Source organism: Anas platyrhynchos, chromosome 2 (genome assembly GCF_047663525.1).
Source record: "Anas platyrhynchos isolate ZD024472 breed Pekin duck chromosome 2, IASCAAS_PekinDuck_T2T, whole genome shotgun sequence".
Taxonomy (NCBI): Eukaryota; Metazoa; Chordata; class Aves; order Anseriformes; family Anatidae; genus Anas; species Anas platyrhynchos.
Genome location: NC_092588.1, coordinates 109,372,568 through 109,400,328, shown reverse-complemented (window position 1 = coordinate 109,400,328; position 27,761 = coordinate 109,372,568). Strand labels below are relative to the sequence as shown.

General features: G+C 39.5%; 1 protein-coding gene across 7 annotated transcripts in view; it reads right to left on the bottom strand.

Moving 5' to 3' along the window:
• The window catches only part of CDKAL1 (CDKAL1 threonylcarbamoyladenosine tRNA methylthiotransferase), a 494,283-nt gene that overhangs the window by 325,939 nt on the left and 140,583 nt on the right, over positions 1-27,761 (bottom strand). For all 7 annotated transcript variants that reach the window (XM_072033334.1, XM_027451212.3, XM_027451213.3 and 4 more), the window contains 2 exons: positions 23,702-23,750; positions 5,420-5,540 (listed from right to left, as the gene is read on the bottom strand). In XM_072033334.1, the coding sequence (XP_071889435.1) occupies positions 5,420-5,540; positions 23,702-23,750 (170 nt within the window). The remainder of the gene's footprint in view (positions 1-5,419; positions 5,541-23,701; positions 23,751-27,761) is intronic.

The window sequence follows — 27,761 nt, the reverse complement described above, 5'->3', positions numbered from 1 at the left end:
TTGGCATCAATGTAGATCTTCCCCTTTTGCATTATATCAGCCCAGCAATCTGCATTTGTAATGTTAAACAGTTCCCTGCCCTACGAGTAGCTTAGTAATTCAGCCAAAAAAAGTGACAAGACCATGAGACTACAAGGGATTCACAAAGTGTTTTCAGGTAATTCAGAACAATAAGAAACTTGGACAGAGACCTGACTCTTTGGGTATGCCCACAGTGCAACTTATCATGGACTGTAACAGTTCTTAGCTCTTGAGTTAACTTAAACACACACACACTTTGCTATACTCTTTTTGTTTCTGAACATCCTGTAGATGTGCTCAGATTTCTTTTCTAGGCAGCTGTATCAGCAGCACAGTATCTTACCTGCTGTAGAAGAAAAAAAAAAAAAAAAAGACAGAAGCTTGAGAGTACAGAAAGCGCTTCAGTGGATGCATGTGCAACCTACCCAACCGTAGCTTCTAGTGTGGGCTCATGTCCAGCTCATAGAACTCATACCGTACTCCCTTCATGCTTCCCAAGGCATAGGATTATAGAACCACAGAATGATTTGGGTCAGAAAAGGACCTTAAAGACCACCCAGTTCCATTCGCCACCCAGCCTGTATTTGTGCTTACGATTGCCCAGGCCCAGGCGCAGGACCTTGCACTTGGCCTTCTTGAATTTCATGAGATTCACATAGGCCCACCTCTCATCCCTGTCTGGGTCCCTCTGGATGGCATCCCTTCCCTTCAGCATGTTGACCATACCACACAGCTTGCTGTCGTCAGCAAACTTGCTGAGGGTGCCCTTAATCCCACTGCCCATGTCACCAGCAAAGTTGTTAAACAGGAAAAGGACAAATAAAATCATACTTGAAGTGTACATGGGCAGCAGCAGCAGGATAAAGGGGAGATAAAGCCATGGTACATCAACACAGGTACATCAATAACTAACAGTCCAAGTTATGACATAGAGAATACAGAACTACAGGGTACAGAACTACTCAAATAAAAGGTTGAAGACCAAGTTTTCATTCCACTAAAGAGAGTTGTCTGAGTGGGTAGATAGATGATGAGACTAGCACTAATTAAGATTAGATCATGAAGAGAAAGTAAGATTTTTCTATAGACCAAAATGAACCTGTAAAGCAAACCAGATTTCAGAACATTTCTATTTCTTACTTCAAAAACTGGCAGAGGGAATTAGTAAACTGGCACATTAGGAAATTAGTAAACATCTTTATGCCTTCTCTCTAAAGAGTATTTAACATGCTATTCTACCATTACCTTGCTTGTTTCAGCAATATGACCTGCAAAATACATGCTTAGGACATAAAAAAAAAAGTGAAGGAGATACAACTACATATACTTAATTCAAAGCAGAAAATGATTTTGGGGGATGGGCACAAATCACTGTTTCTAGGCTCCAATCTATTAATATCATTGTAGAACTCACTAGATATCAAAACAACTATCCAAGCTCTGCTAGAATTGTGGATTTTCATTAACTGGCTTTTAAATAGAAAAAAAAAAAGAAAAGAATAATTGGTATGGAAACTATTGAAGTAATTTTTTTAAGTGATAATGGGTAAAAGCAAATAATATAGGAAGAAATGGACACTTTTAATTAGGGGAAGATTATGGAGGTCAACCTAAAGTATACATGGGATACTGGGAGAGTAAAGCTTCCTTATGGTATTAGACACATGGAAAAATTAAGATTCACTAATGTATATTAGTGTTTCAGAGACTCCTGTTAAGTCCTTTGTGCCCCTATTGTGGTACTTACCACAGAGTCTTTGGAAACGCACTCAGGAACTCTAAAACATTGCTCATGGGATGCAAGGTTTTCTCTAGAGTCACAGTTTATTGACAGAATCACAAACTGCCATGGTAAATTAAACAGATGGAGATAGCTTGGATTTCTAAATGAGATAACAGAAAACCTCAGAGCAACCATACTTAAAAGATAAAATTCATTAAAAAAGTTAAATGTTGGACCAGGTCCTTTTAAAGATGTAGCAACATCATTTTAAGGATAAGTGTGTTACTGTGTGAGAACCCTGAGCTGGGTGGCACAGCACTTACCTCCACAGATATCCCATATCTAATTTTTGTGTGTTTTACGTGTCTTTTCTTTGTTTTGTTTTATTATTATTATTACTGACTGCATATTCTAGAGGAGATGATGTCCTTGTCCCTTGGCAGGACAGATGATTCATTAGACAGAACAATTGAGCAGGCTCATATACAACAGCCGTCCAGGGAAAATTAACATTGAAAGGGATGTATGGGCAAGAAAAAAGTTTATGGTTATACAAGGACAGAATCTTTTGGGACAGGATTTTTTTTTCTCCTGCATGCTTGAGGGAAGAAACAATCAGTAAGTAGAAGCCCCAAGTCAGAATTGCTGGGGAGAATTTGACACCATCTTGAGTTAAGAATCAAATCTTATTTGATGGCTTTTTTTTTGTTGTTGTTGTTTTTGTTTTGTTTTTTTCTCATTTCAACTGTGCCCATGTTCTCAGACACGGTTTTATTATGATCTCTCTGACTCTTGTAGCCAGCAAGCTTACAGACTCCCAGAAATAAACTGGCCCTCGTGCACACTCAGAACAGTTCCAGCTGGCAGGTGTCCACATACATAAAGTTATTTGTATTACTGAAGAGGGAAAGGGGTTAGCATGAGGCATCAATGACTCCAGTGTTTCGGGGCTGAAGGATACACATGTCCCAACAAGCCTCTCAGAAAAGGCTGAGAGCCCGTTAAGACCCAGACTAAATGGTAACAGACCGCCACCTGTCACAGCCCTGAGGGCACCAACAGGCCTTAACTGCCCCAACCAGCCCCAGCTGCCATCTCCACCAGACCCCTCGGGGCGAGGAGCCCCAGTTAAGCTCAGGCCTGCATCCCCAGCCCTTCCCTGGATTTAGTGTGCCTGCTTCTAGCCCCGTGCCTGTTTCTGGTTAATTGTTTGCCATGTCAGGGACTGTAAATGGCTCCTGCCACCAGTGTGAGCACTGCCCACAGGGCTGAGGTCGCCTGGCGCGGTGTCCTGGTGGTGAGGGCATTGTGGGCTGGTGGCACCCTCCAGCCCCTTCTCATCCTCCTTCACCAAGCAGCCCTGCTCATGCTGACCCCAGACTCTTATCAATCAATGACACCAGACAAACGTATTTCCCAAATGGAGATCACCCTTTTTAACTAGGTATTTCTTATTATTTTAAGGCCTTCCGGTCTGATCCAAGTTCATTTCTCAGTAAAGAGCACTCTACTAAAAATCATCAAAAGTAGATTACTAAGGCAAAGCTGACAGAATGAACAGGGTCAGATCACAATAAATAACACATACTATGCTTTGTTCTTCACTGGTTATATTATTCCAATTTGAGAAAACTGAATGCTGCTGCCTTTGTACAGCTACAGTTTAATTTTCAAACCCCACGCTAGCAAGAAAGTCACCTGTAATACACAGGAGGAGAGAGTGGGGAGGGGGAAGAAAGGAAGAGAAGGAAATAAGAAAGTAATAACCTGCATTTCAACAGAGAAAGGATTCCCTGAGCATACTTTGTAATAAAGAATAGGATGCAAGGTAATTCAGGTGCCTCATGCAACTGACCTGTGTGTTCACCGTTTTCAAAACTCTGGTCCATATTTGACTTCATTCTCCATGAAATAAATCTATTTTGTGGCTTCTACTATTTTTTAGGTTATTCTACAGTATGAAATAGATATCATATTGACCTAATAACAGCAATAACAGCAGTAATTAGAGTAATAAGGGTTTGTAAACTGTCATGTCTTAAATAAGAGGTCTTCCCAAGTTAACATCTTTGTGAGATGTTAATGGCCTACAGTTTGAACATTTTTAGAATACTTTGTTTGTTTGTCTTAACCAATATGAAAACATGTTCGAGATAAAAACAAATCAAAAAATCTGTAAAAAAAAAAATAATAATAAAGGTTGGTATTCATCAGCTGCATAGTACATACATCCTACAGTAGCCTGTTTCTATTAACTTCTATCATTAGGCTAGCAATAACCTAGTAAAACCTATTATTTCCAGTACCATCTTCAATGTACTATTAGAAATCAAAAGACATGTAAGCAAGACCATGGATAAATTAGTTTACAACCTTGACATTTACAACTAGAAATGTATTGTTAAATTATATTGTTATAAGTATCGATGGAAAAGAAAAGCAGGTATCATCTGAAACTTAGACATAACCAAATATAAAACAATACTTATTTTTAATCAAGAAAAGGATTTTGATCACACAGGCACAGAAAAGTCATCTATAGGAAAGACAACAGGGAAAGAAAAATTTAGAACACTTCAAATAACTGTACCAGAAGAGCTCATATGTAGACTTCAAAAACAATCAATGCATGAGTCTGCAGTTTAAAAAAGTATTACAATACAAAAATATGAAAAAGTCACCCATACATTTATGGTCAGAGGGAGAAAAATAACCACATTAAGTCTTGAACTGATATTCTGTTCTAAATAGAACACTAGCTTTTACATCAAATTATGAAGGAAAGATTATGTAAAGAAAAGGAGGAAGATAGTAGCTAAACTGGTTTATGAGACAGTTATGAAACTGTTAGACTAAATTTAAAACGAGCTAAGGTCTACCACTGTTTTTTTTTTGTTTGTTTGTTTTTTGTCCTCTAGGCAGTAAGTTCTCACCTACCTGGGATGTCTAGAGTAGCACATTTTATATTCGCCAGCTGGGAAATTACTATGTAAATTGCAAAAGATGGGAAAAATGGGAAGAGGTATGTTTTGGTCTGTTTTTAGAAAACTGGCCAAATGGTAGATAACTGAGTGGAGAAAAGGAAAGCATGAAGGGACAGGAGATTACAGATAGAATTCCTAAAAGCAGAAATACAGAGCAGAAAAATTCTCATAATCTTATAGAGAAACAGGCATCTACAGTTGCTTGATAGGCAAAGACTAGTTTATTCAAACAGAGCAAAGGCTTAAAGATGAGCATGAAAACTCTTAGAAACATTTTAGAGGGGCAAGAAACAAATATATCTAATTTAGCCATTTATACATTTGGGTTGACAAACAGGTGTTTACAGATCTTAGTAAATTACAAATGATATTTCAGAAGAATAAGACGAAAAAGATAAGGGAAAAGATGAAAAAACCTATAAAAGCTTTTTGGATTTTTTCTTCTGAAAAACATTTAGATGAGCAATCAGGACTGCATGACTGAATGCAGCCCTGAACAGCAGAAGTCTTGCACCTAAATAAGCAGAGATTTATTTTTCAGAAAGAATGCCATTTGGAATCATTTACTATTTACAAGTGGTCATCCTTCCTCTTCCTGTGTTACTTAGAAGCTATGCACCAGATCTACAGAAAGAGATAAGCAGAATTTCTCAGCAGTCCTGAATATTTTATAAGTTCAGAAGATTCTTACCCTGTATTGATGGAAATTATTTCTATCAGTGGATTCTTCCTGATCTTTGGCAAATCCAGTCGTGCTCCACCCAAACGTTTTCCATTATCCTTTTTCTGACCCAGCAGTCTCACAGAATGACCTTCAAATGAAGCACAAAAATGCAGTCAGTACGAAGTACAATATTTGTTTTGATTTGCTCTTCTTCACAAGCAATGTTTATACTTCAAAAGTTGAAAATGAGAATAAGATATAATAATTTATTTCCACCAGCTGGAGCATTCAAGAAGAGTTAATGACAGGTAAAATAAATCATGTTAAAATGAACAAATTATTTCATCCAATTATCTTTTCACACTTGCATTTTCTTGTTTATTCAATTAAAATGATCTAAGCAGTTTCGTTTTAAGATTCTCAAACAAATACCAACAGATTAATATTTAAATAAGTAGTATGTCGGCATTAAAATAATTTTTCCACAAATTTAAAGCAAAAACTAAATTAGTAAGAAACAAATGACTCCTAAGCGTTTTTAAAGCTTAATATACAGAGAACCTACATATTTGAGTCTAAGTTGCCTGACGATACAAGTTTGTCAGGAAGTACTCTGAAGTATATCCTGATAAAGTGTTCATGGCTAAACTGGCAAGCAAGATTTACAGTCAGCATTGGCTTCCCCAGTTAAATTCTAGCAAGTCAGATGGGCTAGAATGAAAAAGGTTTTTTCAGCAGTAGAGAGCTTTGGGAGGAAGTACTTAATGTTTATTTTACCTCTATTCTATAATTATCCAGGATTTTAATTTGCAAATTCTTTGCTATCCAGAGAGAACTTTCCCCTTAACCTCTGTTCACTTCCTGTGCCATATTACCCTGACAGCCTTGCTCTTTCCCTACAAATCTTGTTTCCTGTAGGACATTGAGAGAGTTCTGTTGCCAGCTGAGTATGCAGACACATGCAGAGCAGCTGTGCTAAAACCCTGCTAAATAACAAATCTACTACAATAGTGACCCTAAGTGAAAGAGGCTAAAACCAATAAACTGAAATGGGGGAAAGAGATCATAGAATCATAGAATCATAGAATATCCTGAGTTAGAAGGGACCCTTAAGGATCATCAAGTCCAACTCTTGACACCGCACAGGTCTACCCCACTCTTACTGCCCTAGACTTACAAAGGTGGTCAGACAGAGGTGATACGCACAGTCCCAGAGCACATTACTCCCACACCAAGGAGACTGCAGTTTGGAAAACCACCCTGCAACTCCTCTCCTGAAAACAGCAATATCCAGAGAGCAAAGTACAGATACTATCACCAACTGCCTGCAACATGTACCACTTACTTTAAGATACATTTTAAGAGCACAAATGACAGTCTTCACTTTAAAAAATAAATAAATAAGTAAAAGAAGCAAAATCTAACAGTGAAGAAGAAAAGTAATTGAGTGTATATTATTGCAAGACTTAGGGCAAAATATCCCCAATTGAAAAAAACAGAAAGCTTGCATCAGTTACTTCAAAAAGCCCAAACAGAATAGACCATACCAGACAGCAAGGGAAATCAATGCTAGATAACTAACAAGATGTGGAAAGTGACCACTACTTGGAGTGAAGGAAAAGGAAAAGCATATATCCATTGAAGCTGAAAAACTCTTTAATAATACATGTAGCTACAGTTAGAATACGAGATATTCCTTATGTAGAATTTAAGAAAAAAAATGTCTTAAAAAGGTTAGGTGGGGAAGATGGATAGAGCAGAAAGCATGTACGAGCTGAACTACATTTAGCACTGCAATCTAGATATCAAACTCAGACCAACTGGAAACCATATCACAGAATCACAGAATCACAGAATTTCTAGGTTGGAAGAGACCTCAAGATCATCGAGTCCAACCTCTGACCTAACACTAACAGTCCCCACTAAACCATATCCCTAAGCTCTACAGCTAAACATCTTCTAAAGACCTCCAGGGATGGTGACTCCACCACTTCCCTGGGCAGCCTGTTCCAATGTCTAACGACCCTTTCAGTAAAGAAGTTCTTCCTAAGATCCAACCTAAAACTCCCCCGGCGCAACTTTAGCCCATTCCCCCCTCGTTCTGTCACCAGGCACGTGGGAGAACCGGCCAACCCCCACCTCGCTACAGCCTCCTTTGAGGTACCTGTAGAGAGCAATAAGGTCGCCCCTGAGCCTCCTCTTCTCCAGGCTGAACAAGCCCAGCTCCTTCAGCCGCTCCTCATAGGACTTGTTCTCCAGACCCCTCACCAGCTTCGTCGCCCTTCTCTGGACTCGCTCGAGCACCTCAATGTCCTTCTTGTAGCTTGGGGCCCAAAACTGAACACAGTACTCGAGGTGCGGCCTCACCAGAGCTGAGTACAGGGGGACGATCACTTCCCTAGACCTGCTGGTCACACTGTTTCTTATGTTGTTGGCCTTCTTGGCCACCTGAGCACACTGCTGGCTCATATTCAGCCGACTATCAACCATCACCCCCAGGTTCTTCTCTGTCTGGCAGCTCTTCAACCACTCATCTCCCAGCCTGTAGCTCTGCTTGGGGTTATTGCTCCCCAGGTGCAGGACCCGGCACTTGGCCTTGTTGAACTTCATGCAGTTAACCTCAGCCCATCAGTCCAGCCTATCCAGATCCTCCTGCAGAGCCTTCCTACCCTCGAGCAGATCGACACATGCACCTATCTTGGTGTCATCTGCAAACTTACTGAGGGTGCACTCAATGCCCTCGTCCAGATCATTGATGAAGATATTAAAGATGACTGGCCCCAGCACCGAGCCCTGGGGAACGCCACTAGTGACCAGCCTCTAACTGGATTTGGCTCCATTTACCACGACTCTTTGGGCCTGGCTATCCAGCCAGTTTCTAACCCAACGAAGCGTGCGCCAGTCCAAGCCAAGAGCAGCCAGTTTCTTGAGGAGAATGCTGTGGGAAAGGGTGTCAAAAGCCTTGCTGAAGTCAAGATAGACCACATCCACAGCCTTTCCCTCATCCACCAAGCGCGTCACTTTGTCATAGAAGATCAGGTTCGTCAAGCAGGACCTGCCTTTCATAAACCCATGCTGACTGGGCCTGATCACCTGGTGGCCCTGTAAGTGCCGTGTGATGACACTCAAGATAATCTGCTCCATGAGCTTCCCTGGCACTGAGGTCAAACTGACAGGCCTATAGAATCATAGAATCATAGAATATCCTGAGTTGGAAGGGACCCTTAAGGATCATCAAGTCCAACTCTTGACACCGCACAGGTCTACCCAAAAGTTCAGACCATGTGACTAAGCGCACAGTCCAATCTCTTCTTAAATTCAGTCAGGCTCGGTGCAGTGACCACTTCCCTGGGGAGCCTGTTCCAGTGTGCAACCACTCTCTCTGTGAAGAACTTCCTCCTGATGTCAAGCCTAAACTTCCCCTGCTTCAGCTTAACCCCGTTCCCGCGGGTCCTGTCGCTAGTGTTAATGGAGAAAAGGTCTCCTGCCTCTCGACACCCCCTTACGAGGAAGTTGTAGACTGCGATGAGGTCTCCCCTCAGCCTCCTCTTCTCCAGGCTGAACAGGCCCAGTGCCCTCAGCCGTTCCTCGTACGTCTTCCCCTCCAGGCCTTTCACCATCTTCGTAGCCATCCTCTGGACACTCTCCAACAGTTTCATGTCCTTTTTATACTGTGGTGCCCAGAACTGCACACAGTACTCAAGGTGAGGCCGCACCAGCGCAGAGTAGAGCGGGACAATCACCTCCCTCGACCTACTAGCGATGCCGTGCTTGATGCACCCCAGGATACGGTTGGCCCTCCTGGCTGCCAGGGCACACTGCTGGCTCATATTCAACTTGCTGTCTACCACGACCCCCAGATCCCTCTCTTCTAGGCTGCTCTCCAGCGTCACATCGCCCAGTCTGTACGTGCAGCCAGGGTTTCCCCGTCCCAGGTGCAGGACCCGGCACTTGCTCTTATTGAACTTCATGCGGTTGGCGATCGCCCAGCTCTCCAACCTATCCAGATCCCTCTGCAAGGCCTTTCCACCCTCATTCGAGTCCACAACTCCTCCAAGTTTGGTGTCATCGGCAAACTTGCTCAAAATACCTTCTATTCCTACATCCAGATCGTTTATAAAAATATTGAAAAGTACCGGCCCTAAAATGGAGCCTTGAGGGACCCCACTAGTGACCGCCCACCAGCCTGACGCAGCGCCATTCACCATAACCCTTTGGGCCCTGCCCGTTAGCCAATTGCTCACCCATCGTATGATGTTTTTATTTAGCTGTATGGTGGACATTTTGTCCAGTAGGATCCTATGGGAAACCGTGTCAAAAGCCTTGCTGAAGTCCAAAAAAATCACATCAGCTGGTTTCCCTTGGTCCACCATACGGGTGATCTTATCATAAAAGGAAATCAGGTTCCTATAGTTCCCTGGGTCTGCCCTCTGGCCCTGCCCTCCGGCCCTTCTTGTAGATGGGCATCACGTTTGCTAGCCGCCAGTCGACTGGGACCTCCCCCGATAGCCAGGACTGCTGATAAACGATGGATAGGGGCTTGGCCAGCTCCTCTGCCAGTTCTCTCATTACCCTCGGGTGGATCCCATCCGGCCCCATTGACTTGCACACATCCAAGTGCCGTAGCAGGTCACCAACCATTTCCTCATGGATAGTGAGGGCCACATCCTGCTCCCCATCCCCTTCCACCAGCTCAGGGTACTGGGTATCCAGAGAACAACAGGTATTGCTGCTAAAGACTGAGGCAAAGAAGGCATTGAGCACCTCCGCCTTATCCTCATTTTTTGTAACAATGTTTCCCCCGCATCCAGTAAAGGATGGAGATTCTCCTTAGTCCTCCTTTTTGTGTTGATGTATTTGTAAAAACGTTTTTTGTTATCTTTAACGGCAGTAGCCAGATTGAGCTCCAGAAGAGCTTTGGCCTTTCTAATTTTGTCCCTGCACAGCTTCGTAACATCCTTATAGTCCTCCTCAGTGGCCCGCCCTTTTTCCCAAAGATTATAAACCCTCTTTTTTCTCCTAAGCTCAAGCCACAATTCTCTGTTGAGCCAGGCCGGTCTTCTTCCCTGCCAGCTCGTCTGTGGGCACGTGGGGACAGTCTGCTCCTGCGCCATTAAGATTTCCTTCTTGAAGAGCACCCAGCCTTTCTGGACTCCTCTGCCCTTCAGAACCACCTCCCAAGGGACTCTACCAACCAGTGTCCTCAGCAGCACAAAGTCAGCCCTCTGGAAGTCCAATACAGCGGTTTTACTGGTCCCCTTCCTGGCCTCGCCAAGAATAGTGAACTCCACCATTTCGTGGTCACTCTGCCCAAGACAGCTCCCGACAATCACATCCTTCTCTGTTTGTGAAGAGAAGGTCTAGAGAGGCACCACCCCTGGTAGGCTCACTAACCAGCTGCGTCAGGAAGTGATCTTCCACGCTCTCCAGAAACCTCCTAGACTGCTTCTCTGGGCTGTGTTGTGCTTCCAGGATATGTCAGGGAAGTTGAAGTCCCCCACGAGAACAAGCGCCATGCTCAACCAAATCTGCTAGCTGGCACTACCAACAGCTATTTACAAAACTAACTTATCCATCAGTTACAGTCTTTCTACATTACCTATTTTGGAGAGATTTTAGTTAATTTATTAATAATACGGCATTCATACTCAGAATTTATTTCTGTGCTATCTCAACAACAGCAACAACAGATAAACAACTGCTTTTGGTATCCTGTCTTTCTCAGACTTTTTAAGATGCATACAAAATTCTCGATCATAAGTTTGATCTAATGAAGAAGCAAGCAGAACTGGCTTGCAATCATAATGGTTAATACTAAAAGGAGATGTCAGTAACAGTAAATGAAAGTTGTTTTTTTTTTTTGCAGATGCATTTGGGAAAAATTTCATTACATCCTGATGTGAACTTAGAAATACACTACTTGTGCTATTAACATTTGCTAAATTATGCATTCCTCTCTTTTCATGACAATACCAGCAATATCATTGTCTCACAATACAATCATTTTCAAATCTAATGCTTCATTAAGGAGTCACAAGCATGACACCATTTTATTTACTTGTATAACAAAAAGAGATTGCATTATCATAGGCATACAAATTGAACTAGAAGCAGAGAACATTCCTTTTTGTATTTCTTAACAGTACAGTTTATTTGGAATAAGGCAGTTTATCCATTTTTTAAATATTCAATTGTCTTACCATATTAAACAATTGTAGTTGTTGTCTTACCATACTAAAAATGTATTTAGACTTATGGTTGAAAATATTGTTGAACAATTTACACTATTCTTAAATAATCAGGCTTAAAAATAACAACCACACAAAATTCAAAAATCTTACATTTAGAACTGCGGTCAGACCACCATGCTGAAGTTGAAAAATAAAATAAAAAAATAAAAATAAATTAAAAAAAAAAAAACAACTGCCCTCCCCAACAATTAATATCTCAGCAGAATCAGTGGAGCTTGATCTCCTCTGAATTTGTTCCCTCACAAAGCCCAGTGAATTATTGTTGTCTAGTTAGAATTTAGCTCATGCTCTGCCTTTCCCATGCTGGGAACATTAAACAAGGAAACTTTTTCACAGAACGTCTGGAAAAAGAATATCCTTTAGGCTATGCAACTTGTCTCAAAACTGTTTGAAAATTTATTGAAGGACTAAGAACTGGCAAGGAGAAAGGGAAATGGATATAATGACAAACCTGTTTGGGAAACACAACTTTATAATCCCCATTTTCTTTAGGAAAACAGGTCAAAAAAAATAAAAACAACACTAAAGTGGTCTAGAAAATCTTGTTAAATCTTTTTTTTAGATGTTCAGTAGGTTACCAGAAATGTTAGAAAAAAAATCCTCTGACATTTTCAAGTAAAATGTAACACACTAGGACCCGTGAGACTCAGACTCTCTTTCCTTCAGAGGCTTTCTTAATTGATGAAAGAAACTCCACCTCAGCTACCACCTCCCATCCGATCCACTCAATGGTTCACAGCTCCGGACTGCACGATGCACTCAGGGACTTGCCTTGGTGATGGGACTCAGCAGGTCAGGCAGATGGTTGGACTTAATGACCTTGAAGGTCTTTTCCAACCTAGATTATTCTGTGCTTCTACAAACATCACTTGATGCCCCCTCGCTGGATTAAAACTGGCAAAATCCCATCCCAGCACAGTGAACCAGCTCAGGGTGTCTACAGCCTGGGAACAAAACACAGCAACTTATTTTCACAGTATGCATGGCTACAGTTTTTCTCATATTCCTTCTGAATGGCACTACATTTCAAGTTAATATGAGGCTGCAAAACTTGTGTGTCATTCAAGTATGGTAATATCCCCGAAGTTTTCACTCTGGACTGAAAACAAAACAAAACAAAACAAACAAACAAAAGTAACAGCAGTACTAGAAGATGAGCTTTAGCAGAAAGCTCAGTGCTTCCAGAAAGCAAACAGCACAACCATAACCAACTACAGTAATTTGTATTGCAGACACGCTTAATAATAATAATTAAAAAAAAAAAAAAAAAAAGAAATTCTGTTACAGTATGTGACCTTAAATCCTTTTTCTTTATTCCATACAAGGACTATTTTGTTTCATCCTAAGTAATCACTAAAGCATCTGTTTACAGCATTGTTGCTATTAATAAAACATAACTTGATAAACATTGAATCATACTTTTTCACATGCTGTAAATCTTTTTTTCCTCCACACTTATTTCAATAAAACTTAAAAATAATATTTTGTCATCTTCAATATGGGAAAGGATAAACAACAACTTTTTTTTTTTAATTGCCTGACCAGCCTAAATATCACATCAACATCAAGCATCACAGTAAGAGCAGTATCAAATCTCATTTAGGCTCTCTTTTCAAAACTAAGAATGGGGCACAACACTGCAATCAAGGTTTCCTTCTAAAGCACTGTATCTGATTAAGCTTCCTCCTCTTTGACCTAACAGGTTGGATAACAACAAAGCAGGTGTCCCAAACCTAAGACTAATCTCTTCTTTTTTTTTTTCCTTTTTCCTTTTTCCTTTTTAATGTTTGGTAGAAAACCATTTCTGATTAATCATAGTTCAACTCCAATAACAATGAGTGCTCTATCTCAGATATCAAACAAGCCAATCCTTTTTTGATGTCTCCCTGAAAGCTTTGAAATACAGCTTAATGACAAACAGTTCTCGTCAGGTCATCCAGTCTGCATCTGTTTATAGACCAGAGTCTAAACATTTGAGTACCATAAACCTCTTCTGACATAAAGATAACTTCTCTATTTCCACGTAGTGTACCAGCAAATAAATTTATATTAAAAATGGGTAAAGGTTAATTAAAGGTTTAGGTCATGCTCGAGAGCAGGTATTCACTAACTAATAGATAATTAATGCAGATTACAATTTGAGAATAGTGCTAACTATGCCCAGTGAAGAAGCTTATAGAGCAAAATTACTCACAGGCAGTGTAAATGAAATCAAGCTAGAAAAAAATTTAAATGAATCAGAGCTCTCTAATTTTCAGAGCTCACTTAAAAATGAAATATCTTTACATACAAACCAGTGGACACAATTCACGTTACTTGGCAATGCCACAGGAGACAAGGTTGGAATGAATTAAATCAGGATATTAAATCCTATTGTTAGACTAAATAAAGGCTTTTGAATGTGTCAGATTGATAAACCACTATGCAGAATGCAAGTATTTTCAAGGCATTCATTTTCACTTGTTAAAAAGGATACAAAGAAAGCACCATGATATTAATGTCGTGTACATATACCTTCCTTTGTGGGTGGCGTGTGCTTCAGGAGCACGATAAGAGAATGCCTGAACTTGAAATACGAGCATGTGAAGGGAACTGGTAATGAAATTTCTTTGCCTTAAGACTGTAACATTAAATGTGCTCTGAACCTTAGACTACTGTCAGACCCCCACGACCTAGACCTACAGAAGCTAGTGCGATTCCAGCAGACAGGTTCAAACTGAACTGGTATTTTGCCAGCTTTGCCAGTCAGTCTGGCTCAGTCTTGACCTGGCTCAGTCACCTTTAGTTAATTTTAAGAACTGTCTATCAGTGCTGCAAATATCTGTCAGATATTAATAGACCGACTGTATTTCAAAAATAGCCAGCTCCATTCAATGCACAGGCTGGCCCCCCTCAGTAGCTGCTGAGAAATATTTGCCTGAAAGATGGAACAGGGCAGCTAGTGACAGTCCCTCCTCCTTCCCTGCTCACCCTGCTCGAAATACAGCGTGCCACTCACACAGCTCCCAGCCTGATGCAGAGCACTGTTTCTTAGCTGTTACCTTCAAAGTTCAGTGCAGATATCTGAAGGAGTTCAAAAACATAAGTTTAAAGAAAATCCTCAAAGATGCAGGAAACCCCAGCCTTGGCACCAACAAATTCTATTGTTTTCAGCTTCTTCTGTTACTCGTTCTTTCCCTTTCCCATTTACATCATTATATTTAGAGGTCGTTCACCATTTCCTGAAAGATGCTTTTTTTCCTCACAACAAGGCTGCCAATGTACAATTCTATACCTCCCAGCTGTCTCTCCCCTGCCTGTTTGATCTTCTCCAGCATCTTGAGGGAAAAGGACTAAGTACTATATCATGTACTCTTGCACACATTTCCTTCCACCTTTATTCACTTCTTGATGAATAAAGAGCTTCCTTTCCTTAATGCTAACCCTGGAAAAATGGCACACAGGAGCAGTGTAGCTAAGGAAGGCAAAGCAATTTGAAGGGAAAACAAAGGTGTAAATTTGCCCAAAGAAAAACTAAAGGAAGAAGTATAAGCAAGAACAAAAAGCGGTGATAAAAACTGAAAGATCAAGTAAATATAAGAGTTAAACAGAAAATTTTAGTGAAAGTAACAGAAACATGCAAAAGTATGTCAAAGAGAAGGGAAACTAAGAAAATCAAATACAAAAATAAAGGAAGAAGAGGCAAATCAGGAGCTGTTACAAAACTTTTAATACCAGATTAAATTAAGTTTTTATTTAGATTGATGTTGGTCTAACCCCGCAGCTACTGGCTAGAAACAACTTTCTAAATGAGTTATTTTGGAACTCTGGGAAGGACTAACAAAAACAGCACCTGAGATGCAAGGATGCACCACAAATTGCCTAACACACTGCACAGCTAGCTTAGACCCCAAGCCCTGGTTTACCTTTGTGGAATCAGCCCTTGTGCCCATCTTTTCTGCCTGCCCTGGCAAACAAATAAGCTGTCCCACAACAGACATGACTGACTGCAAAGGAATCCTCGAGCTCCCCAGAACAATCACATGCTGCCAGACAAGTGCAGAAACAACGACCACGCTAACCCACTCCAGGGCTTTGCTGTGTGAATGCTCCCACCAAGCATCCAAACAAGCCAACAGCACATCAGCTACGTAGTGGTGACACTGCTGAGCGTCATTCGTGGGATTTCCTGCCTCTTGTAAACGCAGGGAACAGACTCAAAGGAAAAACAAACCCAACTGGAAGACATATGCTCTGCTCCTGGCCACCAATTAACATCTTTTCCTCCCCTAGATCAGCAGAAGTGGGAACGTCGTGCAAGTCAAACTCCTCCTTCAACTGGTGTAGGCAGGAACTGAGTAGCTTTACAAGTCAGAGAATTATTCAGACTAATGATGTCAGGATTGCTGATATTTTCCCCATCTGCATGTCCCAGCACCACAGGAAAAAGAATGCTCTTGGCAAAATGACTGGTCCCATCAGGTTGCTGATAGCAGGTGGTCTGTTTGGCCCTGTCTCCACAATGCAGAGCTCTTTCATAAAAGGATTACCTTCCACACTATATGGACTTGAAAAGGCTTCAGAGAAAGCTGTAGATATTATTAAGCATGTGGCACACATAATATTAGGCTGAAATATGTGTATTTACTAAGCATTGCACTTGAAATTAGCATCCAAGAACAATTCTGTTTCAGAAAACTCCAGGATACATGCGCCATGCAGACGAAGATGGGCTTTTTAAAACACATTTAACTTCAAAAACAAGGTATTAAATAGAGTAAGACAGTTCACAAACTTCTGAAAAAGCTGTGCAGGTAGCCCACATTGCTGGAATCCATAGATCATTTTCTCTCCATGAAATATAAAAGAACTCTTCTTTCCTGGTATTTCAACAATGTATCATTCAATCAGAAATATTTGTAAGCACTAAAACAGTAGAGTGCAACAAGTGAAGCTGCAAAGAAGGTCACTATTAACAAGGAACTAATACTTGTCTAAAACTTTCACAGAATTGAATTACAAAGATATAAACTTGTATGTATAATTATTCAAGAAAACATTTTTCATCATATCCACAGTACTTTCCGCTCTCACAGCAAAAGAGCTTGAAATACACTATTAAGGCACTATATTTTTCAGGATTCAATAGCTTCACTCTATTCTGACATCATGTGATATTTTTGTCTTTCTAAAAAAGTGGCTAAATGTTAAATCTGCTATAAACTCAAAACACTGGCTCCAGGCTTCAATAGCTCAGAGAGACAATGCCAAGAACCAACTGTAGGAAGAGTTCCTCTGACCTTCTGTCCTCACCCCTCTGAAGAAACACATTTGGTTAGGATCAAGGATGCTGTTCAAAACCTCAGGAGATTGTGGACAGAAGCTCGCAAAGAAAAAAAATTAAAAATGAATCAGATGAAACAGGCTGTGTGCTAAGGAAAGACAGTACTGAAGGGCAGATTGTCAGAGACACTCGCAGCAGTACAAGTAACTTACCTAATGTTTTTGAGGTGTGCAGGTTGAACAGAACAAAATAAGCCTTAGAATGAAATGCTGAGATGAACCTATTACTGAATGCAGGAGCAAGCTTTTAGTTTGGTCTCTACTCTTCTGCTATCTATTTATATCCTTCTTATGGTTAATTAAATTGCACTGTTTTGAACATGCTCTGCCTTACATTTACCAGCCAAAGGATTCTCTAATGGAGCTATACAGAGCTAACCACAAGCTGAGCTGAGTCAGCTAACAGAGCTGAACCTATCCAATATAAATAGCATAGAAAAATAGGAATGTTGTAAGAAGATCATTCATTACAAGTGCAGAAAAGAGCACATATGGGTCTGGAAGAAAAGGTATCTTTTCCATGCACATCACAGACTCATTTAACAACAAACAATGAAAATTTTGCTATTAGGGTTTTCAGTTTGTTCCCTGCCATTGCTTGTTTTCCTGCCCCACTATTTGTCTCCCATTCAGTTTCTGTGAAAAATTCACACAACAATGTCATTTTCATAACACAGATAGTCAAGTTGCTCTAGTTTTCTATACCAAGTAGTTGAAAATTATTACAGAATCCACCTAAAATTCTGGATCATCTCACATAGCTAATAGCCACTGTATGCCCAAAAGCATTTGAGCAGGCACAGCAAAAAGGGCAATAAACTTTAGTTTTAGAAAAAAAACAATTGCTGGGAATGGAAACTTCTTGCCCCTGCAAATAAAATTTTATGTTGAACTCCACGATCATTGATCTTTTACAAAACCAATTCAAGTGTGTCTTTGCAGAAACTTCTCCATAATTTCTGTATATTCCACATTGTGTTCTACTGTTTCTGTAAATTATGCTCTGCAAAACTAAACTCTCTAAATTGATACTGGTGCAAATAATCGTATTATTCCAAACTCGCCTCCTGAAAGGTAGAACTTCTCATCATTCAACCTCCACTACTGATACCTACAAATTGGCGATTCTGAATCTTTTAACTACTGTCTTTCCAACAACATATCTTAACGCTATGATGATTCCGTGTATTGCCTACTGAAAACCTGATTTAAATCCCCACCCACCCCACCTTTTTTTTTTTTTTTAGTCTGTCAAACATAGATAACCCCTTGCAAAATTTCTGCAGCTAGTACCATGACTTTTCAATAATCTCAGTTCAAAAGGCAATTCTACTGCCTAGAGATAGTGTTAGAGACATAACAGTGTGTACTGGGTGCAGATGCCCGCACATTGGCAGGGGGGGCATCATCTCTGTGAGAAGAGACCACAGGGTGACCCTGCTTGGCCAAGGGCAGCTCTTCTGAGCCCCAGCAGACCCACCTCAGGGCACTGCTGAGCCTGGCTGCTGAGCCTGAGGCACCTGTGGGAAAGCATTGCTCAGAACGGGCAAAAGCCACCACCTAGCAGTTGAGATAGAGGGATGAGGAAAAAAGTGAGAGAAACAGGCCTGCAGACACCATAGTTAGTGAGGAAGGAGGTGCTCCAGGCAGCCTGTGGTGAGGACCACAGTGAAGCGGCCTGTGGAGGACATTGGGTCCCTGAGGAAAGCTGCAGCCCATGGAGCAGAGCCCATGCAGGAGCAGGTCTGCTGGCAAGGGCTCTTGGTCCACAGGGGACCCATGCACAGAGTGCAGTTGAGCCTGGGTGGGGGTCTGACAGCCTGCCAAGGTCAGGCCACCACACAGTGAAATAAATAAAACAACCCCTCCAAAACCACCCCCCCTTTCTAAGTCCTTTCAAAAGATACAGAACCAGAAACTGGGGCCCGGTGAGTCCGCTACCCTCCCTCTGACCCCTCTCAAGCTGCAACTAGGCACAAACAGCCAGCTTCCTGACTGGGAGCCAAATTACACTTTTCCTCAGAAAGGAACTCCTAATGCCTACAGTTTTTATTCCTCTTTTGGCTCATCACCAGCTTCTTAAGTCAAGGCCACCCTTCCTACCATCATTGAAATTCAAAAGACAGTATTTTATCTACTGTTACTTTATCTATTATCAGCAGATTATAAGAGAAACAAACAGCACATACAAATACTATTTAATATGCTGGCATTCGTATACGTACCTACATACATGTACCCAAACATACATTTACATACAATCTCACTAAATTATGCAATCTGGTATAAATTCTGTACTCTATATAAATACAAACAGGTACTATTCACCTGCTCATTTTCATAGGCTGACACAACTATCAGCAATCCATAATTAACAATTCAACGGTTAGTAAATGCTGGTTAATGTTTAAGCTGGGAATGGATGGGCAACTTCACCAGACAGGTCAACGTGACTGAAATCAAGAAAGGTTATGTGAAGTATAAAAGGCTCAACCCTGAAGTAATTTCCTTTGGCTGTTTTTAACAATCAAGTCTAATGACCCATTGTAAAACTATGTTTTGTGAAAACGTTTGACAGACACAATACAGACTAAACTCAATTCAACCTGTGCCCCTCATCTCCCTAAGGCCTAAGCTAAAAGCAAATTGTATACAAATGCTCCACTTCCATGTTCCCCACCCCCAAAAAGCTTCAACATGAGACAGCTAGCGTGTCTAGAAGGGGAGGTGGAAAAAGCCCCAAATCCACATAGACCTGAATTCAAAACCAAGGAGAATTTCCACATTAAGCCATTAAAATCTGTCCTTTAAATTACAGACTAAATATATTTTCTTGACCATTTTTACATAAACCATTTCTATCTCAGTTTGTACATACACACACACTGAGCTATTTTTAAAAACAGCTTTCAGAATGGCTCAAAAATGCTGACTTGAGCAATCACCAGTGACATCCTGTGGTTCCCATCAGGAAAAAAAAAAAAAAAAAGCTTCATCTTAGTAGAACGGGCTAGAGACTGATTAACCTAAACAGCTTTGAAATTTTGTACAGAAATCTTACTTAGTGAAAGAGCATATGTCAAGTATCACCAAGTTTTCTCCTAGTTCAAATAATTCAATTGCTACCTTACTATGTCATTACCAGGAACCCAGGCACATAAGTGGAAATAGGGTGCCCCAATGATGTAAAAATAGCTGTGAATTCAGTTGTAAGATTTGGGTAATGTGCAGAAGAAGAAAGTTTTGCTAAACTGTTCAATCACAGACTTGCATGATGAAACTGTTCTGTAAGTCTTTAAGACTGAAACACTCCAGCTACATTTTTGTGGCTGTCTCTTTAAGAAACCTAATTCTAAGGCTGAGATCAAATCTATTTGTCCAGCTCCTTGAAATCCATGATTTTCTTAGATGGAAGTATAGAGGTTTCAAATTTTAGCAATATAAGCTATAGAAATAGTACTTGAAGATGCCTCTAGTTAAAATACATCTTGGGACACAGTTTAAACCAGACATGACCTGCATACAAATATTGCACACTTTTAAAGATCCCTTTTGGAAATTGCAGTTTCAGAATTTACCTGACAATCATGGGGAACCTGAAAGTTGACTTGTGATAAAGCTCAGGGTGATCTCAAAATGAGGCATCACAGGGTCTCTTAAAAAATTATGTCTCTTATCACACTAGCAACCAAAAGAAACATGAGCATCCTTCTTTTCCATTTTCCGATGAAAAAGGATAAAAAGGTAAAGTCACATAAAAAGTGTTTATGAGTAAGCAGAGAGTTGGGAACTGCAATTATGCTGTTTTCAGAAAGGTGAAGTAAAGACCACCATAAACATTTACTTCTTCAAACCATCAACTGAATCAGTACAACGACACTGCTCTGAATAGGGTATCCTAAACTTGACTACAAGACTGAGAAATAAAACTAGAAAAAACACAGTCATATTTCATAGAAATAACTCCAAAAAAGAAGTTTTTGAGGAGGAGTACAGTTAAAGAAAACAGTAAGTTTTCAAAAAAAAAAAAAAGCCAAAAAACTAACAGGGTAGACATTTTCTTGGTAAATGAGAGAGAAAAACATTAGGGGGAAAAAAAACAGGGAAGGTTTATCTTAGTTTATTTATTTATTTAAAACAAGCTTTCTGTTGTGGTAAATTGTGTACAGCAAAATTCAAGTATCCACCAAAAAAATATTTGGTAGCCCTCAAGAAATGGGAACCTAAGGAAAACCAGTCTCTAAACTTAAAACTGGCAACTATGATAATAACTGTGTAATCTGGACAGATTACCTTGACAACTCAGGCAGACTGATCTACAGAGATAGCTGCCCTGCAGGGTACAGATGCTATGCAGTTTAAACTTAGTTTAAATATTTAGTCAGAACATTTTTTTAAACTTTCAGTATAGACATAGCCGCACTACAAGAGTAAAGCACCCATATAACCTATTGATTTTCTTTTAAAAAGACAGGTGAAGGACACTGCATTGTATAACGACGACAAAAATCCAACAAAAAAACTGAATGTAAACTGGCTCTCAATTCAAAATTTGTATTTAATCCCCTGTCCCATACCATCTCTGCCTCCTCAAGATATTTGGGGCTTCAGAAATTGTAACTAATGTCACAGACTTAAGAAGACAATGCAAACACATTTCATTTGGTTTTAAATACAAGAATTTAAGCTTCTACCATGGATGTGTCTTACAGCATAAAGCATTCTTAACCAACAGTCCTGTCACCTAAAGTATTTTTTCTTTACTTAGATAATGAAAGTTCACAGTTAGAATCATTTATAAAACACAGGAACAAAGAGTTTCACATTATTCTCTATTTGTGGAAGGTGATTACCAAATCCATAAATCAATGCATTATTTTTAAACAAATTTAAATGGAAAAACAAATTATAAGTAAAATCTCCTAATTTTAATGGTTGGCCTTTGTAAAAGCAAGACTTCATCACACCTTATGACCCCTGTCATTTTGCCAATTGTCTTCCAAAGAGAAATTCTGGTTCTGTTCATTTTCTCCCATAGAACTTACAAAATACTGTGTTCCATTACTTTCTGAGAAATCCCTGAAGGAATTGTCACCATGTATAGAATTCAACAGACCACTTATTTCTTTTTATTCAGATCATTTATCGTAAGCTAGAAAGGAAGCTAATTTTTTCCCCAAATTGATGCTTTTTAAAGCATAAGTGTACATTAAATTTTATATTACATTTTTCCAGAATTACATCCATACGCAAAATGCAATCTTATAATCAGTTCAATAAAAAACATAATTTTAACAATTGCTTCTGGAATGTTTGCCTTCTTTCTAATCACATAATATTCAGTCACAATAACCTGAGTAACTATGTTATCAAAAAAGCAGTAATGTTCTGAGTCAGTATAAATATTACAAAGCACAATTTTGTAAAGGGAGGGCATGCTGACCCAGGTTATCATCTTACTCCGTTAAGAATAAATACACTTCAGGAAAATTAGATAGGGATCTGAAATACTGTGCTGTTGTGAAAATCATGAAGTATCCCCATCTTCAACATGTTGTGATAAACACCATGGTGTTTCTGGGAAAATAGTTCACAGAATCACAGAATCACAGAATTTCTAGGTTGGAAGAGACCTCAAGATCATTGAGTCCAACCTTTGACCTAACACTAACAGTTGTGCACATTCAGTAACAAATATGAATACACTGAATATTTCTTCTCTGTTTGCGTAGTACAATAGGTTGTACCAAAAGTGTAGAAACCATAAAATAAGGACAAACTGCAAAAAGTTTGGGTTAGGAGTACATCTCTACTCTGTTAGGAGTTTCATCTCTGAAACTATTCAAAGCAATACACACCTTAAGGCCTTCAAACTGCAAACCCTAAAAGCCTTATAATACTACATGGTTTCTTAACATAAACATTTTCCCCCTCTTCTTTTAAGCTTTATTGCACCATTTCTATATTTTCATGTTGTACTTCGAAACCATCAAACTCCAGCATTAAAAGTAAAGGCAACATCTTGTGTACCAGACACTTGTTTATATTGAAAGTACAGCCAATTGAGCTAAAGCTTGTAATTTAAAGCTTCATGGAACAGTAATTTTTATGGCCTGATAAGTAATGGAGACAAACTTAGGTAACCCAGAAGGATCCAGACAAATATATTTATTTAATAGCAAATGTTTACTAGCGAGACTGGGGAAACAATACTGTCTTTGCCCCCCTTCACTGCAAAGTACTGCGTGTACACACACATGAACGCAGCCAGAGAGAACAAGGAACACAATTACAAAAGAACATTAAAGCAGTAGATAATTTATCTGTCCTGCTGAGAAAAGCTCAGGGAAATGAGCCAAAATAGCTGAAAAGAAGAAAACATGAGAGTACTAAACATAAGAAGGTGGAGATAGAGCAATGAAGTAAGATAGAGCAGAAACTTTAAAAAGCACTCTACATCTACCTACATTGATGCAACTTAAATGGGTTCTTGAAGTCTCCTCAAGATCATTTACCTATGAATCCAACAGGCCATGGAGCTCCTGCCAGAAAAGATCTCTGAAATTACTCCTTACGCTAAACACACATGGCAATGTATAGCACTGCCCAAACATTTAGCTAGAGGGGAAAGTAAGAATTAGGTTGGTAAAGAACATGACAGCATTTCTGCTAGCTAATGCTTCTTACATCTCAGAAACCAGCTACGTAACTGTGTAATTTCAAGTGTATTGCTTACCTTTAATAGTTTCCTCTACAACTTCTACTACACGATCTATCTGCTGAACCTTTAAAAAAAGAAGTCAGAAGGTCAGTATTTAAGCAGTAAACACCTGGGTATACTTTATATAACTCTTCTTTAACAAGTGTGTTCTTCTGGATTAAGGGGAAGCAAACAGCTTGGAGGTACATTTTTATAGCCATTTTTTTCTGTGCATCTTCATTCTTCCATCATAGTCCCAAAAGTAACTCTAAAAATGATCACTTAATTTAAAACAATTTTTGTCCTCAAAAATAGCAGGTTCCCATAAGTTCAGGAAAAGTCACCAGAGAGATAGGAGAGAGGGATCCTATGGACTCTTGGTGACAGAAAGATTGTCAGACTTCAGGCCTTAATTGCTGTTTGTGGTCCATTTGGTCACTGAAAGACAGTGGTCACCCAGGCAGTCAGCACCTGGGGAGCGCTACCAGCCCCTGGGGTGCTCCCCTCTTCCCAGCCTTGGGACGAAAATAGCAGATGAGGGAGAACATAACAAGAAGCTGAAGATACCGTGAGGAAGACTATAAGAGAGAAAAATGATGAAAAGTAAGGAGAAAGACACTGGAGCACAGGAAGAAACTAAAATATTGTGGTCAAGGTTAAGAGAACAAGACAATGTTCTAGACTTACTGCAGGGAGTGTTTGGAAATGGAAGGAAAAGCCCTAATATTTAATGGTCATGACATAGCACCTTTAGCAAAGATGACAAATTTATAGTCTGATGTTACACTTGCCTAAATTCACATAATGTTATAAATAGTTCAGACATTTCTTTAAATATTCTTTGTATAAAGTTAATGAGAAATAATATACCAAAGGGTGTATAGTGTAAGGAGAAAGAATTGGCATTAACACTGCAAAATTAAACACTCAAATTCTGAAAGTTATCATTCTCCCTAATACTTTCATGCAAAGTGCATATTCCGTGTAATGTTTTGTAGGTATGCACATATAAATTTACAAAAAATGCAGAAAACCAACATTCAGAAAGCCCTTCTGTGTACATTTAAATTATTTCAGAATCTTTTCCACCATACTGATTTTTAAACACTGCTTTGGTCAGATGTACATTATAGGCACTTGATTTAGTATGATTTTTGCATTCATTTGCTTGGAGGTGTTTTTGTTTGTTTGTTTGTTTGTTTTGTTTGTTTGTTGTTTTGTTTCAGAAGCAAGCACAAAAGCACAAGATGCACAGGCATAGAGCGCTGAACCTGGTCTGCAACAAAGGAGCTTGGAACTTGGATCACTTGCATCAAAGCTACTGAATCTATGTGCCCTTAAACCACTGGGTTTGTCATTTCCTGTAAACAAATGTCTGCACAGTCATCTCTATTTCATTTTCCAATTGGTCTAATAACAGCTAAAAAAAAAAGATCATCTGTAGTTTGGTGTCTGATCTGGAGTTCCCTGCTGAAGTCAGTGGGAATCTGTTCTTTTCGTGGCCTGGATTTTAGATCAAGTCCATGTTAAACTTGAAAAATAATTAAAAAAAAACTTTTGAAATAGAGCCTTCTCCAAACACAAATCTCTGCCACTTCTGATTTCTTAATAAAGCATATTAATTATGAACTCTAGAAATTCAGTTATTCAAAGTATCACTAATATTGACATTTTATTAATCTTATAAAAGATACATATTTAAGTCATTTTCTGGATTCCAAGCATCCATATTATAGACATACTCCTATATTTATAGCAATCTACTCATAAACAAAGCACGCGCAAGAACTTATGTGGAATACATGCATATTTACATGCTTGTAAACATATCCGTTTCATATAGAGATAAGTTTAAAAAAATATGACCTAAGAAACTTACACATGGATTTTCTATTTAGATTTTAAAAAAGCAACTTTGTATGTGTATGAATTTAAAATTATAAGCACAGACACAGAACAGTCTCTGCCAAATACATTGCCCAAAATATTATTGCTACATATCTCAATATTAAACTGTTTAAGTTCATAATAATTTTAAAACAAACAAACCAAAAAGAACTTCAGTGGTTCACAACCTGAACCACTTCTATAATTACTTTCTGTATATCTGGGGAATTTTTGCATAGCCCTGAACCCCCTGTTAAATAAAAACAGGGGAGAAAAAAAAAAGTGTATTTTCATTTTATCGGATAAATTAAATCATTCTGAATGTGTCTGTCACAAGAAGGTTCATGAAAGTACTTAAAATTATTCGTCTTGGAGATAATGAGAACTGCAACCAGAAATGGATGTGTACTCAGCTTTATATGTTAGTTCCTACACTAAGCATTTTTCATTTGCAATTATTGTAAATTGTTTGGCTAAAGCCCTAAGCCCTGAAAAAGAAAATGCTGAATGTTTCCAATCTTCATTTCAAATATCTCAGTAGAACTGAGCTGAATCTGGTGTAAGAGAAAATAAGTGTTTTGGGGATTTGTATTTGAAAAAAAAAAAAAAAAAAAGAAAAGAAAAATAAAATAAGAAAAAGAAAAAGAAAAAAAATCACAAACTCGGGGCAAGGAAGTTGCCTTGGCTGTATGGACGCCTGCCAGATTCCTTTCAGCATATCTCACTGAACTTTTGGACTATTCTGCTCAAGAGTGGTATCAAGAGCATCTATAAACCTTCTTGACCCAATAATGTCTCCAAGAGGCATTGAGAAGCCCCTAAAGCAAGAAGACTTAAAGTTCCTATTGGTACATGAAGGGCAAAGACACCACTCCTCAATATTTCTTTGCAGTGAGCATAAAAAATCAGAACCTTCAGGACTGACAACAGGTACATAGCTGCTGGATATAGCACTATACTTAACTCCACAGATCGTGTAATCTTGTTTCTAGTGTGAGCATCCACGCAGTGGACTTTTTATCCATTATAGACGGTTCTCCATCAGGATTTGGGTGGACCAAAAACTAAGAGCAGACTGGAGCAGACAGCTGAGCAGGAATACAAGGGAAAAAAAGCAGGCTGGTGTACAAATCTGGGCTGAGACGGATACACAACAGGAGCAGACACGGGGCCCAAGGGATGAGAGGTAGCTAAAGCAGAAAACCAGCTGGAGAAAAAGCAAAGAAAAAGGCAGTTACATCAAAGCATGAAGCCCAAATTGAAACAAAAACCAGGAAAAATCTTTGACTTTCCTGGTGTGAACAGAGCTAGGCATTTAGTACAGCTAAGAAATGACATGCATCCAGCACTTAGATGAGGAAGACATCAGATATCCATGCTGGGGCTGAAGCTGTGTTAGAGATCACACCTGAACACACAAGTACAAGTCAGTCACTTTTCAAACCACTCCCTCCCAGGATAGCCTGGCACTCCCTGGGAGACAAACCCTGAGCGCTCTCACCGAGCCCTAGTAATTAGCTAGAAGACTATACAAATGCACACATGGTCCATTTGTCATCAGAGAAAGTCCCTCAGTTCCCTTTGTACTGTCATTATCACATTCAACAGATGACTGCTGGATGTAAACAGCCCAAAGACATGCTTGCAATGTGCTATGTCTGCAATCTTGCACTAGGTGATTTGTGACTACAGACAGACATGCATGTTTGAGGATGGTCACGCAAATGCTTCCAAGTGCTCAGCCATGATCTGAGTTGTCTCAGAAGCAGTATTAACATCCTGAAATTGTTTTGCAAGTCGAAGTGGAAAAAATACAACCTCTAAGAGTGCCCCGATAACCTCTGAGTACACTGAAGGGGTAGTTAAAAGTGAGAGGTTGCACATTTACCTGGAAATTTTCTACCAGGCAGAACTCAGTAATCTCAGAACAAAGAACACCATCTAGAAAAGTGCACCCATAAATCTCAGAACAAATAATGCTATCTAGAAAAGCGCACCCATGTACCTCACACGCAAGAGAAACTCTTTCCAGCTGTCTCTTCAGGCCAAGTCCAAGGAAAGCGCCAAGACCTTGCAAAGACCCTGCACTGTGTCTGCACTGCAATGTGTGAAGATGAAATGGTAGGATGACATCCAAAATTCAGTGAAATAAAGACTTTTTTTTTTCAGTTTAATGTGCCCATTGAATTAAGGATGGACGTATTTTGTG